At 31.6% G+C, this 14,968-nt stretch overlaps 2 protein-coding genes across 7 annotated transcripts; one reads left to right on the top strand and one right to left on the bottom strand.

Annotated features, from left to right (window-relative positions):
* The first annotated feature begins 3,093 nt into the window (after positions 1-3,093).
* Positions 3,094-8,215, top strand: LOC114259695 (uncharacterized). Of its 5 annotated transcripts, none has more exons than XM_028199735.2 (5): positions 3,198-3,313; positions 3,398-3,466; positions 3,551-3,793; positions 4,089-5,048; positions 7,807-8,215. In XM_028199735.2, the coding sequence occupies exon 4, from the start codon at positions 4,103-4,105 to the stop codon at positions 4,988-4,990; it is 888 nt and encodes a 295-aa protein (XP_028055536.1). In that variant the 5' UTR covers positions 3,198-3,313; positions 3,398-3,466; positions 3,551-3,793; positions 4,089-4,102; the 3' UTR covers positions 4,991-5,048; positions 7,807-8,215. The 5 variants fall into 5 exon arrangements, with proteins under 5 accessions (XP_028055532.1, XP_028055533.1, XP_028055535.1 ...); XM_082896023.1 differs by having other exon boundaries at positions 3,295-3,313; positions 3,398-3,453; XM_028199731.2 differs by having other exon boundaries at positions 3,094-3,466.
* Positions 8,216-13,329: 5,114 nt separating this feature from the next.
* LOC145789283 (syntaxin-23-like) lies at positions 13,330-14,686 on the bottom strand. 2 transcript variants are annotated; one of them, XM_082868836.1, is made up of 4 exons: positions 14,252-14,686; positions 14,037-14,110; positions 13,738-13,812; positions 13,330-13,580 (listed from the first exon to the last, which is right to left on the bottom strand). In XM_082868836.1, the coding sequence occupies exons 1-4, from the start codon at positions 14,417-14,419 to the stop codon at positions 13,472-13,474; spliced, it is 426 nt and encodes a 141-aa protein (XP_082724962.1). In that variant the 5' UTR covers positions 14,420-14,686; the 3' UTR covers positions 13,330-13,471. The 2 variants fall into 2 exon arrangements, with proteins under 2 accessions (XP_082724962.1, XP_082724967.1); XM_082868841.1 differs by having other exon boundaries at positions 13,360-13,575.
* Between the last annotated feature and the right edge of the window lie 282 nt (positions 14,687-14,968).

Genomic DNA, 14,968 nt, shown 5'->3' on the forward strand with positions numbered 1-14,968 from the left:
TGGTTTCGGATTTGAGTTCACAGCTCTAGATTGAAACCGAACCCAACCATATATAACTTAAACCATATACATACCATACACTCTGCTGATGTTCTTGATGCTTTTGTCATTTCTTTTTTTTTTTATTTATTTATAATTATTTAGCATAATTTTGTTCTCTAATTGTTGTTGCCAAGACAAAATGTTTATTGGATGGGAGTTCTAGGTTTGATACATGTTAAACAATATATTTATTTACTATATATTATGTTTGTTTAAATTATGTTTCTAAAAATCATGAACAAATTAATGTTGGAAAAATTTCTGATGGGTTGAAAAAAAAAAATTCTGATGGGTTGATTTTTTTTGAAAATGTTAAATGATTTTTCTTGCGAATAGATTATGTGAAACTGCGAACCGTGTTTAAATGGTTTGATTTGGATTGGTTTCATAATTTAAATAAATTAGTTTGGTTTCAATTTTTATGGAACAGTAACTAACGAATTGATCCTAATTTTATCTCAAACTAAACCAATCTGAATCATATTCACCTGACACAATTTACTAATATAAAAGTACTGTTGTGGATTATAATTGCGTATAAATATTATTTATTGCCTAATATATTTCATTTTAGAAAAATGCTTGGGAGCACTAATTAGTGCTCCCACTAATTAGGTGGTAGTGGGTCCCGTCATTAATGATGTGATGTTTTGGTCTTGAAGTTGTGTTTTTTTTTTACTTTTTTAATACATTAATACTATTAGTGGTGATATTTTTAGTGAGATGAATCATTATTGTTCATTTTAACTGTTTCATGAGTTTTGTGTACAAACATTACTTTATTCATCTTGGACCTGTCTATTCTATCCAATCTTACTTTTTGCCATCCTAGTTATACTTTATTATTTGACATCAATACAATGTGGGTGCTAATATGCTACTATAGTTTTCATTAGGTACTTTGGTGTCGTTTGGCATGAAAGTTGGATTGCTTTTTTGGTTAAATTAGTTACAAAAAAATAAAATAAATTTAAAAATTAATAAGACAAAATATCACATTCAAATCATAGTCATTTTATTTTTTCTTTCACAAAAATAAAAAAAACCAATCTAAACGAACTTTTTAACCGAGTCTATACTAATTAAAAAACCAACTCAACTTTGCAAACGAAGCCTTTGTTACAAATATTATATATTAGGCGACAAAATGCAGTAGTCTTCCTCAGTGCACGATTATGGCTGCATGTGTAATTTGCAACTTATGCCATCATCAGTTTGACTGCAAATGAGTCAAGATGAGGTGGTTATAAATATGATCGAAAGATTTGGATTAAGATCGTAAAAATTTAAAGTTTGACTGTATCATAACTAACCTAGTTTTTTTTTTTTTTTTGAAGCTATAACTAACCTAGTTTAGGTTTGGGACATTCTAAAGGTTGAAATGAGCGAAAGGGAAAGAAATTTAGTAGTTTGAAATGACCCAATTGGGGTATTGGGTTAAGAGTATCCGAGCTTCTCCATCACAAAAAGAAATTTTAATAAATCATTGTTATTTTTCTTTCCATAATTCAAACTTTGACCATAAGCAAGCACTTAATTGATTTATAATTATTAAGAGTGATATCTGAGCTTGAATTTTATTTTATTTGGTTTCCCACGAGATATTTGGGGCCAGTTTAACGTGTATCTCGACTAATTCCCACTCACAGTGAGAGCCTATCGCTGACCACTAGATGTTACAACTGTCGAAAGTTGAATTGAGAAGTAAATTCAATCGAATTTCAAAGCTTTATTCAATAATAGACAAACAAGTGGACCATAGGGTCGATTTAGCCCACTCACCCCATTAAAAAAATGTGTTGATTTTTGGAAAACCGAATCTTCTGAAACCAAATTTCTAAATATGCTATTAAAAATCTTTTGGTGAGCTTGAATTTTATTGATACGTTGTTACTCATTTTATTTTTTTTTAAAAATAATACTATTAAGGAAGTAGGTTTGTGTAAATAGGGTAAAATTGAAAGGCTTTTGTGTGAGTGCGGGGGCATTAAAACCAATCGAGAGAGAAGGGTAATGAGGACAATAGAAAAGAGGATGCAGATTGAGGTACAGAGACAAAGAGGCAACTCAGAGACGCATTTATTAATGGGTCAGAATAAGAAGTCCTCTCTTATTCAGCAGAGACATTTTCTAATCGAACGGTCAACACCTCCCCCCATCAGCATCTGACGGCATATAATAGACTGCAGTCCACACTGCCTTTTCTCCATCACAACCATGTTCCATCCCCCCCCCTCTCTCTCTCTCTCTCTCTCTCTCTCTCTCTCTCTCTCTCTCTCTCTCTCTCTCTCATTTATGGAATCAAAATATTTATTTTAGTTTTTTTGGTAATATATTACTAAAATTAAAAAAATATATTTAATCTACAAAATTTTATTAATATAAATCTTATACCATCATTATTCATTGATACAAATTTTCAATTTGAATTATATCCAATGCATGAATAGGATTGAAATATTCATGATCATAATTGAAAAGCATCTATATCTATATCGTAATATATTTTTAAATTCACAATTAAAATCGATTTTAATTTCAAAGTGATGGGATAGAATGATTTTCAAAATTTTTAATGATATGTTATAATTTTATGCATTGATAAATTAAAGTTTCCTATTCCAACTATATAATGGAGTATTTTCTCAAAAGTAGATCTAAATCTAAATTTTCATGATAATTAATCTTCTGTTATCAATCTAAAAAAAAAAAAAAATCTTGTGTTTAGGAATCATTTTGTTTATCTATTTCATAACATTCGTATCCATTAAATTAGTTTTCAAGATTACAAATTAGATTTCAAAATTTTTTTTTGATAACTCAGTATTCGAGTCAATATTTTTTTAAGACATACACATTGATTAATCTTAAACCAATCGATCAGACAAACACACAATAAGCTGCTAGTAATCTAACTAGGACAGATTTCAAAATTACCACACATCAAAATTTTCAATGATTCGCTGATTTTGACTCAGGATCACACTAATCAGCCCTAAAATATACATACACGCATGTATATGCATATAAAGATGACGTAGATGCGATGGTAATATGACTTTTTTTTCTCTTCGTTTTTCTTATATAGTTTCTGTTTTTCGTTTATTATTTTTCTTTCAAAATCCCTTTCTATGTAACTGTGTAAAACAGATATATACACGATAGTCATCTTTTCATTTTCTTCTCCTTTTTGGGATCGCGAAACTTGAAGATCGGATCGAGCGCTCTTGCACTCGAACCCTAGTACCTCACCTATCTCCGACGAACGAAGGTTCCTCCGAATCTTACACCATTTTCAACGCCCACAGTGACGACGATTCGTTTTCTCACCTGTTTTCAGTCTTGTTTCCATCAGAGAGAGAGAATAGAGTTAAGACTCCGATCTGAAGAGTTTTTTGGCGAAATCAGAAGGTAACCATAAGAGGTGAGATTTTGACGTTTTGATTCAAAATTCCGAATATATTTTCTATTTTGATTTCCCTTTTTTTTTTTGTTTTCTTTTTTTCAGTGAATTTGAGAGGAGTTCGGTTAGATAAGGAAAGATCTCGACGTTTGGATTCACTGCGAAGCGAAGATTTGTGTGATTTGATGTGGTTTTTGTCCTAGAAAGTCATTCCGATTGAAAACGGTGGATCTAGAAAAAAAATGGTAGATAACGAGTTTTTCTCTGCATTTCAAAAGAAACTTCTAGAGAGAGAAGATGAAGCCTCCTCCTGAATTGAAGCCACAACTATAGTTCTTACATTTACTGGTAATTTCTTATCGATAATTGTTCTCAGTCAAGTTTCGATCATCTCTTTTGGTGCCGATTTTGTCCATTTTTTTCCTTTTGAAATATGTTTATATATATATATATTTTTTGTTTCTTCTTATAAACTGTTTGGTTATGTTTATTATATTTGACTTATCGTGTCGGCTTTCTATACACGAAGCCTTAATGAGTATTGACTACTTTGCTATTATATACAAACAAAATTTTTATCGCTGTTGAGTTTCTTATAGTGGTGATGCTGTATTTATTTTGGTTTGTTTCTATGTCTCTGCAGTGTGAAAGAAAACGATGTCATCGTCCAACTCTCCTTGCGCGGCGTGCAAGTTCCTTCGGCGAAAATGCACTCAAGAGTGCGTATTTGCGCCTTATTTCCCGCCAGATCAGCCTCAGAAATTCGCAAATGTTCACAAAGTCTTTGGCGCAAGCAACGTTGCGAAGATCCTCAACGAACTGAACGCGGCCCAGCGTGAGGACGCTGTGAATTCACTAGCGTATGAAGCAGAGGCTCGCCTTCGCGACCCGGTTTATGGTTGTGTAGGTCTGATTTCGATTCTTCAACACAGGCTCAAGCAAGTCCAGGTTGATCTGTACAATGCGAAGAAAGAATTAGCAAACTACATTGGACCGTCGGCGATGTTACCGATTCTTCAACACCCGGGTTTTATGCAACAACAACAACACCCAAATACGCCCTCTTCGTCTACTGTGATTCCTTACAACATGTCACCTGTTTCGGGTTTATCTGCTGGGAATTCACATAACACGCAATTGTTGATGCGTGAACAACATCATCAACATCAGCACCAACAAATGCTTGAGGCCCAGCAGATGGCGGCGGTCGTGGCGGCCAGAGAGCAACAGGAGATGTTGAGGACTTACGAGCAACAACAACAGCAACAGCAACAGCAGCAAGAACTCGTGAGGTTTAATGATGGGTTTGACCCGGCCAGTGGACCCGTAAATGTAAGTGGGTTCAACAACGGTGCTATGTCACCGTCGTTGGCTTTGGGTTGTTTTGACAGCCCATATCAGATTCAGCAACAAGCACAAGAGCATCATTCGCATCACCATCAACTTCAGCCACAGCTTTTGCTTCAACAACAACAACCACAACCACCGCAGGCTCGACAAAGGTCCGGAAGCGAAGAGGGTGGGAGAGTTGGTCCGTCCTGTTAGATGTTATTGAAGCCCAAATGCCCTCTCAGCTTATTCTTTCAACAAATTTTCATTTCAGGTAAGCCCCTCTCTCTCCTCATTTCCTGTTTGGTGTATGATTTGTGTTAGTGCTGTTGAATATGTTACGTTTTTATGCGTAAAGGCTTTTATTTTTTTACATGGAGTCGTTGATATTCTTGTTGCTGGGATTTGAAAGCGAAAATTACTTTTTATTGCATAGTGCAGAGCGGGTTGGTTAAGAGATTGCATAGGGTAGAAAGGGGTTGGTTAAAGGAATTATTGTCTTTTCACTGCCCAGAGATGTCTCATTCAGTAATCATAACTAGTACCTACAATTTTTAGCTTTAAGTTTTTTAGCCTTTTGTATGAATTCAGACTTTTTGGCTTGTTTGTGAATTGGCATGTTGGGTCCAGGTGAGGTTAAAAAGTGATTATTTGTTGAATTATTTGTTTTTTTTTTTAGTTTGAATTTTTTTTTTTATCTTGTAAACGGTATCATTTTTAATGAGTGAAAGGTTTATGACTTTTTTATTTTTTTTTTCTATTTATTTTAGTCTTTTGCTTGCCTTTAGTCTGAAAAAAAGTTGCATTAAACATTTTAGAAAAATTCTATTATATACACTTTTTATTGTATGTATTTTAAAGTCATGTTATTTTTTTAAAATTTTAATCATATTTTAATTATAACTTATGAAATCTTTAATTACATCTCATGTGTTATTTAGTTATATTTTTTTTTAGTTATGACTTAAAAAGTATGAAATTATAATTTTTTTTATTGTAAGATGCATACGATATACACAAATGTGTTGTACCATAGTCTTTCTCAACATTTTAAAGTATATACGTAAATAAAAATTCATTACACAATGGTGAGCACCAACATGTTGATTCATCCATTACAATTTTTTTTTAAGAGTTGGAGATTTATATTTTAACTCATAGAATTGGGTTGGATTGGTTCGGCTCTATTTATATCTTATTGTATATAAATACATATATTATTTAATTTGTTAAACAAAATAAATGCATTTAATAAAGAAAATACTCTTGAAGGATTGAATTTATGATGTAATGTATGAATAATAAGTTTGTGTGCCAACTTAACTACAAAAATTTTTGGTTTCTCCTACATAGCCCCAACTTGGCTTTGTCAAAGTGTACCACTTAATCACACCTAGTAGGTGGAATAAATATTGAGCCTGTGTTTGGCAAGGACTTTTTCAGGCTTTTTTGGTTATTTTAGTCACAAAAAACAAAATAGGCTATTTTAGCCATAACAAACAAAACATCACATCCAACCTATAATCATTACATTCTTCTCTCACAAAAAAAGTCAAAAAAGCCAAAAAGCCCTTCCCAAACCAAACTTTTTAGCCCAAGCTAAAATAGCCAAAAAGTCAAAAAGCCAACCCACTTCCCAAACGGAGGCTGAATGTGATGTCACCAATTAATAAAAAATTATTGTAAATTAAATTGAATGAACACTCTTATTACCTACAACTTTAGTGATATTGATATCACCATTATACTCCCATATTTCAATAAGCGAGCTTTTGAATATGTGAAGATTAGGCTATCAAAGCGCCGAAACTTGTGTTGCAAAAATTCCGTCCGAAAATAGTGGTTTTTTTGGGGGAATTCAATTTTTTTTGATGATACATTTTTTTTTGGAGGATATCAGTTGTTATAATTGTACTTTTTATATTATTAATAAATTTTAAAAAAATACAAAATAAAAAATTCATATTATTCTATTCCTTGATTTTTAAAAATGACTAATATTTTATGACAATAAAAAATAGAATAAAAAACTAATATTTTGAAACGGATGGAGTACTACAAATAATGGGTTGTTGGTGTTTAACTTGTAGATTTATTGATTGTCTGTTTTTATGCAATTTAATTGATAATTGTAAATATTCTTGAGTCAATTGGAAATAATTTTTTTTTTTTTTTTTGAAAACAAACTATGTTAGTGTAGAAAGAAATAAAAGTGTGTAATTTGAACTCTCCCATATAATTTGGTTGTTGTATTTAGGCTTCTTTTGGCAAACAGATTACAAACAATTTTTTAGTTTTTAATATTTTTGAGTCACGTTACTACTCTATATTTTTACATATTTTTTAAAAAAAAATCACAAAAAAAAAAAAAAAAAACTAGCTTTTAACCTAGTGGAAGGACATAGCTACAATCCTAGAGGTGACAGTTTTCCCCTAGCTACCTAGCTAGTAAATTAGTAATGGACAACTGAGGCATTCATTTTATCATATTCAGGTCAGACAGTCGCAATCCGGATGCACCCACCAAACAATAGGAGTGTTGTAACACAAACTTGGTTTAATTAGTTAGGTGGCTTGGAGGATTGATCAAGGCAGGGTCTCATGGTGATGAAAGCTCTTCCTCAACACCCCCCCCCCCCCCCCCCCCCCCCCTTCTCTCTCTCTCTCTCCCCTTTGTTTGGATAGAAAGTAGATGAAGAGTGTTTTGAACCTGTTGCCTTTTGACATTTGAATTTGCTAACGGGAACTTGAAATGAAACTAGGCCATAAAGTGTTATGATAATTACTTGTACAATTTCTTTCTATACCAGTGTTGTCATTTTAGCTTTCAGGGTAATAATTATGTTTCACCTTGCTTTGTTTTCTGAGACTGAAATGTTTTTAATTCAATAAGTGCACATACATGAGAATCTTACAAGTTGTTTCAACTCAAACCTTAATTCATGTTTTGTACTCACAAATCATTATGTGATTGGCCAAAACAGACAGACCCTTCCTCTGACTATTCATTTCCTTTTGTTTTCTGAGTGCAGCTCATTTCTGCCTTATGCCAGCGTACAAAGACAAGTAAAAAGAGAGAGAGAGAGAGTAATAACTGTTTTTCGTTTTTAAAGTTCGAAGAAGATGATTTCGCGGGAGGCGTATTTTAAAATGTCAACAATGCTAGAGGGTCACAATTTTTGTAGCTACAATGGCTCAAAACTGTCAAAACGACGTCGTGTTGGGTGCAAAACATGCCAAAACGACGTCGTTTTCACAGTTTTGAGCCATTGTGGCTACAAAAATTGTGGCCTTCAAACATTTTCCTTAAAATGTAGGTGGTGTATTGATCTCAACTATAGTGTTCTCTTTTAGATTACATTTAGAAAGCTTCAAGAAATCTTACTTTACATTTACTGCTCGTAGCATAACTATTTTGAAAAGCATACTCTCTTTCCCTCATTGTCTCGTATTTTTTTTTTTTTTTTTTTTTTTTTCCTGACAAACTTAAGCGATTATCGGCATGGCTCGAATAACAAATCTTAATTTTTCTTTGTTCAGTTTATCAAGATTGTCACTACTAAGGTGAGTAAATAACTTCGAAATAGCATCACTATCATTTGCCCATCCATGATACAAAAACAATATTAAAGTTCAAATCTAAGAAAGTAATTATTTATGTTGTGTTTGGTTAGAGGATTTGAGTAGGGATTTGGAAAGGGAAGAGAAAATGTGTGTGAAACTAGGTGAAATGTAAGTATATTTTATTCACATTTCACCTAACTTTTCCTTTTTTCTTTTCAAAATTCTTCTTAAATCTTCTAACCAAACACAGTGTTAAGTTGTATTGAGTAGATTTGGGAGAAACGACCCCTAGAATGGTATTGTGTTAATGTATGGAATGAATTTATATTATATGTTGATATTTCTCTTTAGTAATTTTATTTTATTTCTTTAATTTTTAATTGTGAGGGAAGTTGTGGGCCTCATTTGGATGTCTATTTAGTAGAAAAATGTTGAGACCTATTTAGTTTGTTTGGTTTGAGATTTTTGAATTAAATTTTTTGAAAATTGACTTTTTTGATTTTCGTATTTTTTTTATTTTTAGTGAATATTTTTTAAATTTTAAACATTTTTTTTACTTTTTTAGATGCACCTTACTTAGATATATTTAAAAATAAAAAATTTGTGAAAAAATATTTTAAAAAATTAATAAATACATAAAAATACAAAAAATGTACTGAATTCTTGTATTTTTTTTTTATATTTTTGGTATTTAGTGAATTTTTAAAAGATTATTTTTACAATTTTTTTACTTTTTAGGTGTATTTATGTTAGGTGTGTCTAAAAAGTAAAAAAAATTGTTTAAAATATTTAAAAAAATTTAGTAAAAACAAAAAAAAATATAAAAAATAATAAAGTAGAATTTTCTGAAAAGTATTTTTTGAAAAGTAGAAACAAGCAAGGTTACTACTCTCACTATGTCCAGTTAAAGTTAAGAATATGTGTTATAATAAAAAAATTTAAAAAAATAAAATAAAATTGGTTATTTTCCACTTTTAAGAATGTGGGTTATAATAAACAAAAAAAGAAAAGAAAAAAATAATTGGTTTGATTAATGAGCACCTTAAGGATATTAGTTAATAATGTTTAAATTGATTATGCAACGTTAGCTTCTAGCAGTTTGGTTGACTGGTTCACTTGTGATTTCATAAGAATGAGGATGTTTTGAAAGCAGGATTATTATACTCAATTATGATCGGGCTCATCGATTTTATTAAATTAACTTTGATGATCATGTGCATGTAAGTATAACATATACGGACTTCTTGAGGGCTGTGTTTAATAAACATTAAAATAAAGTTCTTGCCAAAGTGCTTCTTTAGAGTACATGGTAAGAATGTTTAAAAAAAAAAATTGGCTAACAAGTGCCTTAATGTTTAAAAATTAAGGATTAATTACCTAAAAATTCTATTCGCCAATACTGTAGTAGCTTAGGTTTTGTCTAAGGTTTTTTGAACCAATAAATTCTATTTTGAGATATAAAGACATTTTTGCTCGTCCTTTGATTTCATTCGACTATTTAGTAAAACTAATAATATTATCAATTTTTTTTAGTTTTAAAACTAAGAACATTATTAATTTTGCACAACAATATTCCAGATAGTTGTTTTGCTAATTCAGAGAGAGAAGGAAAAAAAAAACAAAATATGAAATTAAACGTTTTTGCCCTCTGTCCTTTGGTTTGATTTGATTATTTAGTAAATTAAGAATATTATCAGTTTTTTTCAGTTTTAAAACTAAGAACACTGAGGAAAAAAAAAACAGAGTATGAGATTAAATAGGTGATTTCATTCTCATTACTCTATATATGAGAACAATGATACCAAAATCAACGTTGAAATTAAATTGAAATAAAAAATAAAAGTTTAGAAATTGAAAAGATTCTCTAAAAAACTAGGGTTTAAGATATTTAAATCTTTTTCATCATTTCCCTTCTTCAAATTTGAAAAGTCTCGAATCGTTGAGCTGATCTATAACGTCATTGATCACAATTTTGCAAACCTCAAGGTATTCGATGTTCATTTAGGTAATTGATTTCGACATTGGATTTGGAGGCCAGTAGGTTTCGTTCATACAGGAAGTCGTTGATCGAGCCGAGTCTCACAAATCCAATATTCCAATTCTTCGAATCACTGCAATTGTTGCTGAAGAGTACGGGATCAAATCGAGATTGATTGGAGAGAATCTCAACCAATTTGCTCAAGAGCTCAAATTAGGGTTCGAGATTGAATTCCTGTTGATTCGAACCTTCGAATTCTTATCTTTTAAAGCAATCAAACTTTGTAAGGATGGATTGGTCGTATAAACTTAACAAAGGAGTTATGGGTTAAAATTTTGTGAGTAGGATCAAAGTTACTATTCCATCCGTCTCAAAATATTAGTTCCTTATTCTATTTTTCATTATCTCAAAAATATTAGTCTATTTTCAAAAATCAAGTACAAAAATAATATAAATTTTATATTTTGCCATTCTTTTAAATTCATTAACAACATAAAAAGTACAATTATGACATTGATATTCCCAAAAAAATGTACTATCAAAATATTAGTCAATTTTCAAAAATCAAAAACAAAAATAATATAAATTTCATATTTTGCCATTCTTTTAAATTCATTAGCAACATAAAAAGTAAAATTATAATATTGATATTCTTCAAAAAATGTACTATCAAAAGGTAATGTTGGAAAATTAAGGCTCTATTTGTTTATATTTTCAAACTAGTTTTCTACACCAAAGGTTAAATATGATGTTTGTTTAGTGTTTTAGAATCACGTTTCGAAAGCTCTGTCTTAGCCACTTTCTCAGCCGCGATTTTTAGAATTTTTTTTTAAAAAATTTTGCCTGACGGGACGTCCGGCCGGTTGGCCGGAATAGTGATCTTTTTTTTTTTTTTTTTTGCAATTGATATGTTAATTTTTATATAATCGAAAAAAATATTTTTTTGAAATTTTTAAAATTTTTTATGTGCTTTAAAATAATTTTGAGTTGTATGTTTAGTTATGAGTTGTAAATTTTTGTATCAAATATCAAATGTCACATCAATAATTTCCCACTCAAATCAAAACTCTTTTCAAAACTATTTTCAAAACTCTTTACCAAACAAATTTTCTACACTCAAACCATAATTCTAAATCCCACAAACTCATACTCTCAAATCTAATTACAAAACACAACCAAACGCAGGCTAAAATTTTAAAAGGGTAATAATTGTATTACCAAAAAAAGTTAGAATCCTCAGAAGGAATCATTATTTTGGGACAGGTGGAGTATTTTTTGTCAAATAGGACTTGTTTGTAAATTTTCCATAAGTTAAGTATACATTTTATATTACACGCTCTCTCATGTTTAAATTAACCCCAAGGGTTTGGCTTAAAAGGAGGAAAAGACAACCAAAGGGCTTATTACCCAAGAGGTTGTAAATTCGAATTTCATGAAGGCTATCATCACAAACCTTGGGACTAATGAAGGTTTGTCCGGTCATTAATTTCAGGACTCTAAGATTAGTCGAGATACACGTAAGTGAGTCCGAACACCCAATTATAATAATAATAATAATAATAAACTCTTCTGTGTAAATTGGTTAACAATGTTTTAAAAAACAGTTCTGATTCGTAGCTCGAAATTAGCGTGGCTTGAATGGCTCGACATCAAAACGATGTCGTTTTGATCTTTTTTTTTTTTTTTCTGCGTTTTTCTGATGAAGAAGAAGAAGAAAAGGAAGAAGAAGAAGGGTCTGCTGCAGATCTTGTTCATCATCTTCATCAACATCAACATCAACATCAACAAATTGCAACAACATCATCATCATCACACTACAAGAAATGTCACTTTTGGCTACTAAATTATTGGTCGGCAAAAGGCATAAATTTGGTCGCTGCAACGTTTTACCGACCAAATATTTTTGTCGCCAAGTTCGTCGCCCATACCCTGTCGGTGATAGTATTGGCGACTAAACTTCATTTGGTCACCAAAAAATGGAACTTTTCTCTACTAAATTTTTTTTAGTAGGCAAATGGTATCTTTTTGCCACTAAACCGTTAGTCACAGAAAGTGAACATTTAGCTACTAATCCTTTTTTTAGTCGGCAAACGTGACATTTCCGCGACTAAATTTTTAGTCACTAAAAGTTCTATCTTAGGCGTGGTGCCTTTTGCCGACTAAAACTGTTCGTAGCCAAAAACCTATTAAGATTAATTTCTTTACTTTTTGCCACCAAAAGTTTTAGTCGCCAAATGATACCCTTTTTTCCGTGACTAAAAAATTTAGTGGCCAATAGTTTATTTCTCTCCTTCTCAAATTTTTTAGTTACTAATTATTTGGTGGCAAAAACGTTTTGGGTTATATTTTTGCTACTAAATTATTAGTAGCCAAAACTTTTGATTACCTATTTGGCTATCAAAACATTTGGTGGCCAAATAATTTTCTGTTTTATTTTTTAAAAAAAAAAATAGTAAACAACCTGTATTCATTTATATTACAACATGTGACCTGTATAAACAATATAATCCATCAACACTAAAATATATTATCAACCATTAAAGCATTTAACAACGTGCACACATTTCAGTTCCAAGCATTCAAAAAATTAATCTTGAACATCCAATTCTATATATAATACAAATTCCATACGCTCCAAGTCTAATCCAACGTCAATAATTTAAATCCATACATAATGCATGAATAACCAAATTAATTTGTTCGAACCACTATATATACGGATAGAGGTATAAAAACAATGTCCTCCCGTAATTGTCAAAAAATTATATATCCATAGATATATAGCTATAAAACCATCTGCAAAACCATCTGCAAAAAAAAATAAAATTCATTAGTTTGGTGTCAAAAAATTATATAGCTATAAAATGTTAAGAAGGCTTAAAAGCTTCCCGGTTAATGACATATATATTCTTACATATAAAATGGCAAGTAGCTTGTGCAGTTCCAGCATGAGAGCTCTCAATGTTTGAGCTAATGTCATTTGAAGGAAGATAAAACGGAGATCTTGTAAAATTAAAGTGTCAGTGTGTACAAGAAGAAGATTTTTTTATAAAATAAATTTAAAGAAGAAGAAGAAGAATTTTTTTAAAAAAATATCTTACCAATCATAACTCCTTGCTCATGAACTAGCACAGCCAGATCCTTAAAAATCTCATTCACCTCACCAATCTGCTGTTGAATTTCTTTGATCCCTTGTTCTCTTTCTTCAATAAATTTTTAATTGAAAACAATATCATTCTCCAACATTGCCACCTCCTGTCTGCACTAAATTACATTGCTCCAGAGGAGCTTATTATATATAATAATAACAATTCACACATGATACAATGAATCATTTACAAAAAAGATAACCATTATAGTAGTCTCCATATAATTGCTACATAGTCAGGCCTAAAGTTTCTAGCTAAGTTCAGTTGTTCACCTTTTAGATTGCACAAGAAGAGCTAACTGTTCATGACTCTTCGCTGAATCTATGTCCAGCTCATTGCCATTGTTGCTGCACAAAATTTGATCAAGGACATTAGATGAAATATTCCAAGTCAATCAGCGGCAAATATGTGTGAGACATCAACTAATTACTCCTTAGAATTTAGCAAGTAGCAAAATGAATAACAGAGTCAAGACTTGGTCAAATTTCAACCAATACTGATAATATTGGCCAACTCATCTCAATATTTAATGAAGAAACTAAGACCCTTATCACAAATCTAGCCAACGCACCTGGGCAGAAGAACTTCCTTAGGAACAAAAGGAGCATATGTTGTTTCCCTCTCAGCAGCAAGCCGTTGAGCCTTCTGGAATTTTCTCACAAACAATATGAGGCTTAAAAATGCAAGTGTTAGCGAGTGTAAATAGAGGAAGCAACAAAAGTAGGATGGTAACTATGTGTAGCATAAAAATGGCTAATTGAGAATGCCAATCACATGTGAACTCACACTGACTTCAGTACGCTGATCTGTTTCAGTAGCTTGCTTAAGCTTAGTTGATGTCTCTTTCACCAGTTGTCCAATATGGTACCTAGTTTTGTGCCTGTCAGTGAATTCAATCCAATGTAAGAAGTACAAATCGCAAATTAAGGACCGATAATGTGGCAACCAATCCATCTATATTACCTCAATTGCACATTCACAACCCTTATTTCTAGTTCTGGGAGGGTAGGGAAAAAGGGTGAGCCTCTCTTTCTCTCTCTCCTTCTCTCTCTCTCCCTATATATATATATATATATATAAGATATATAAAAGTTGTGTTGTTATCGGAAGGTGAAGCTGATCAAGTTCCCAATCTTAAGGTTTGGTTGCCTTGTTTTAATTGTGGTTTGCTTCAAATTTTTGTTATGTGATCTCTATGAAACTGTATTTATTTTATACTAATTTCAGTACTTTTGTTCTCATATGTAACTGTAGACGCGCCCTCGGGCCTCACTATAGTTTGGATTCAATTTGTGTCACGGTCCTGTATCTAATCTCGTGGAGTGCAATGCAAGACCGATGAATCATCAAAGAGTCCAAATCCGGCAAATCGTTTTTGAAAACAGATTTTGTTGAAAGAAGTGCCAAACATGGACTGCTTTGCCAGATACAGAGTCGCCACCTAAATATTTTATTTTTGAGGAAATTTAGGAAACCCTAACTCGTTGCCTAAGGCCACGTGTC

This window comes from Camellia sinensis, chromosome 1, assembly GCF_055761805.1.
Source record: "Camellia sinensis isolate YWXY chromosome 1, ASM5576180v1, whole genome shotgun sequence".
Lineage (NCBI taxonomy): Eukaryota > Viridiplantae > Streptophyta > Magnoliopsida > Ericales > Theaceae > Camellia > Camellia sinensis.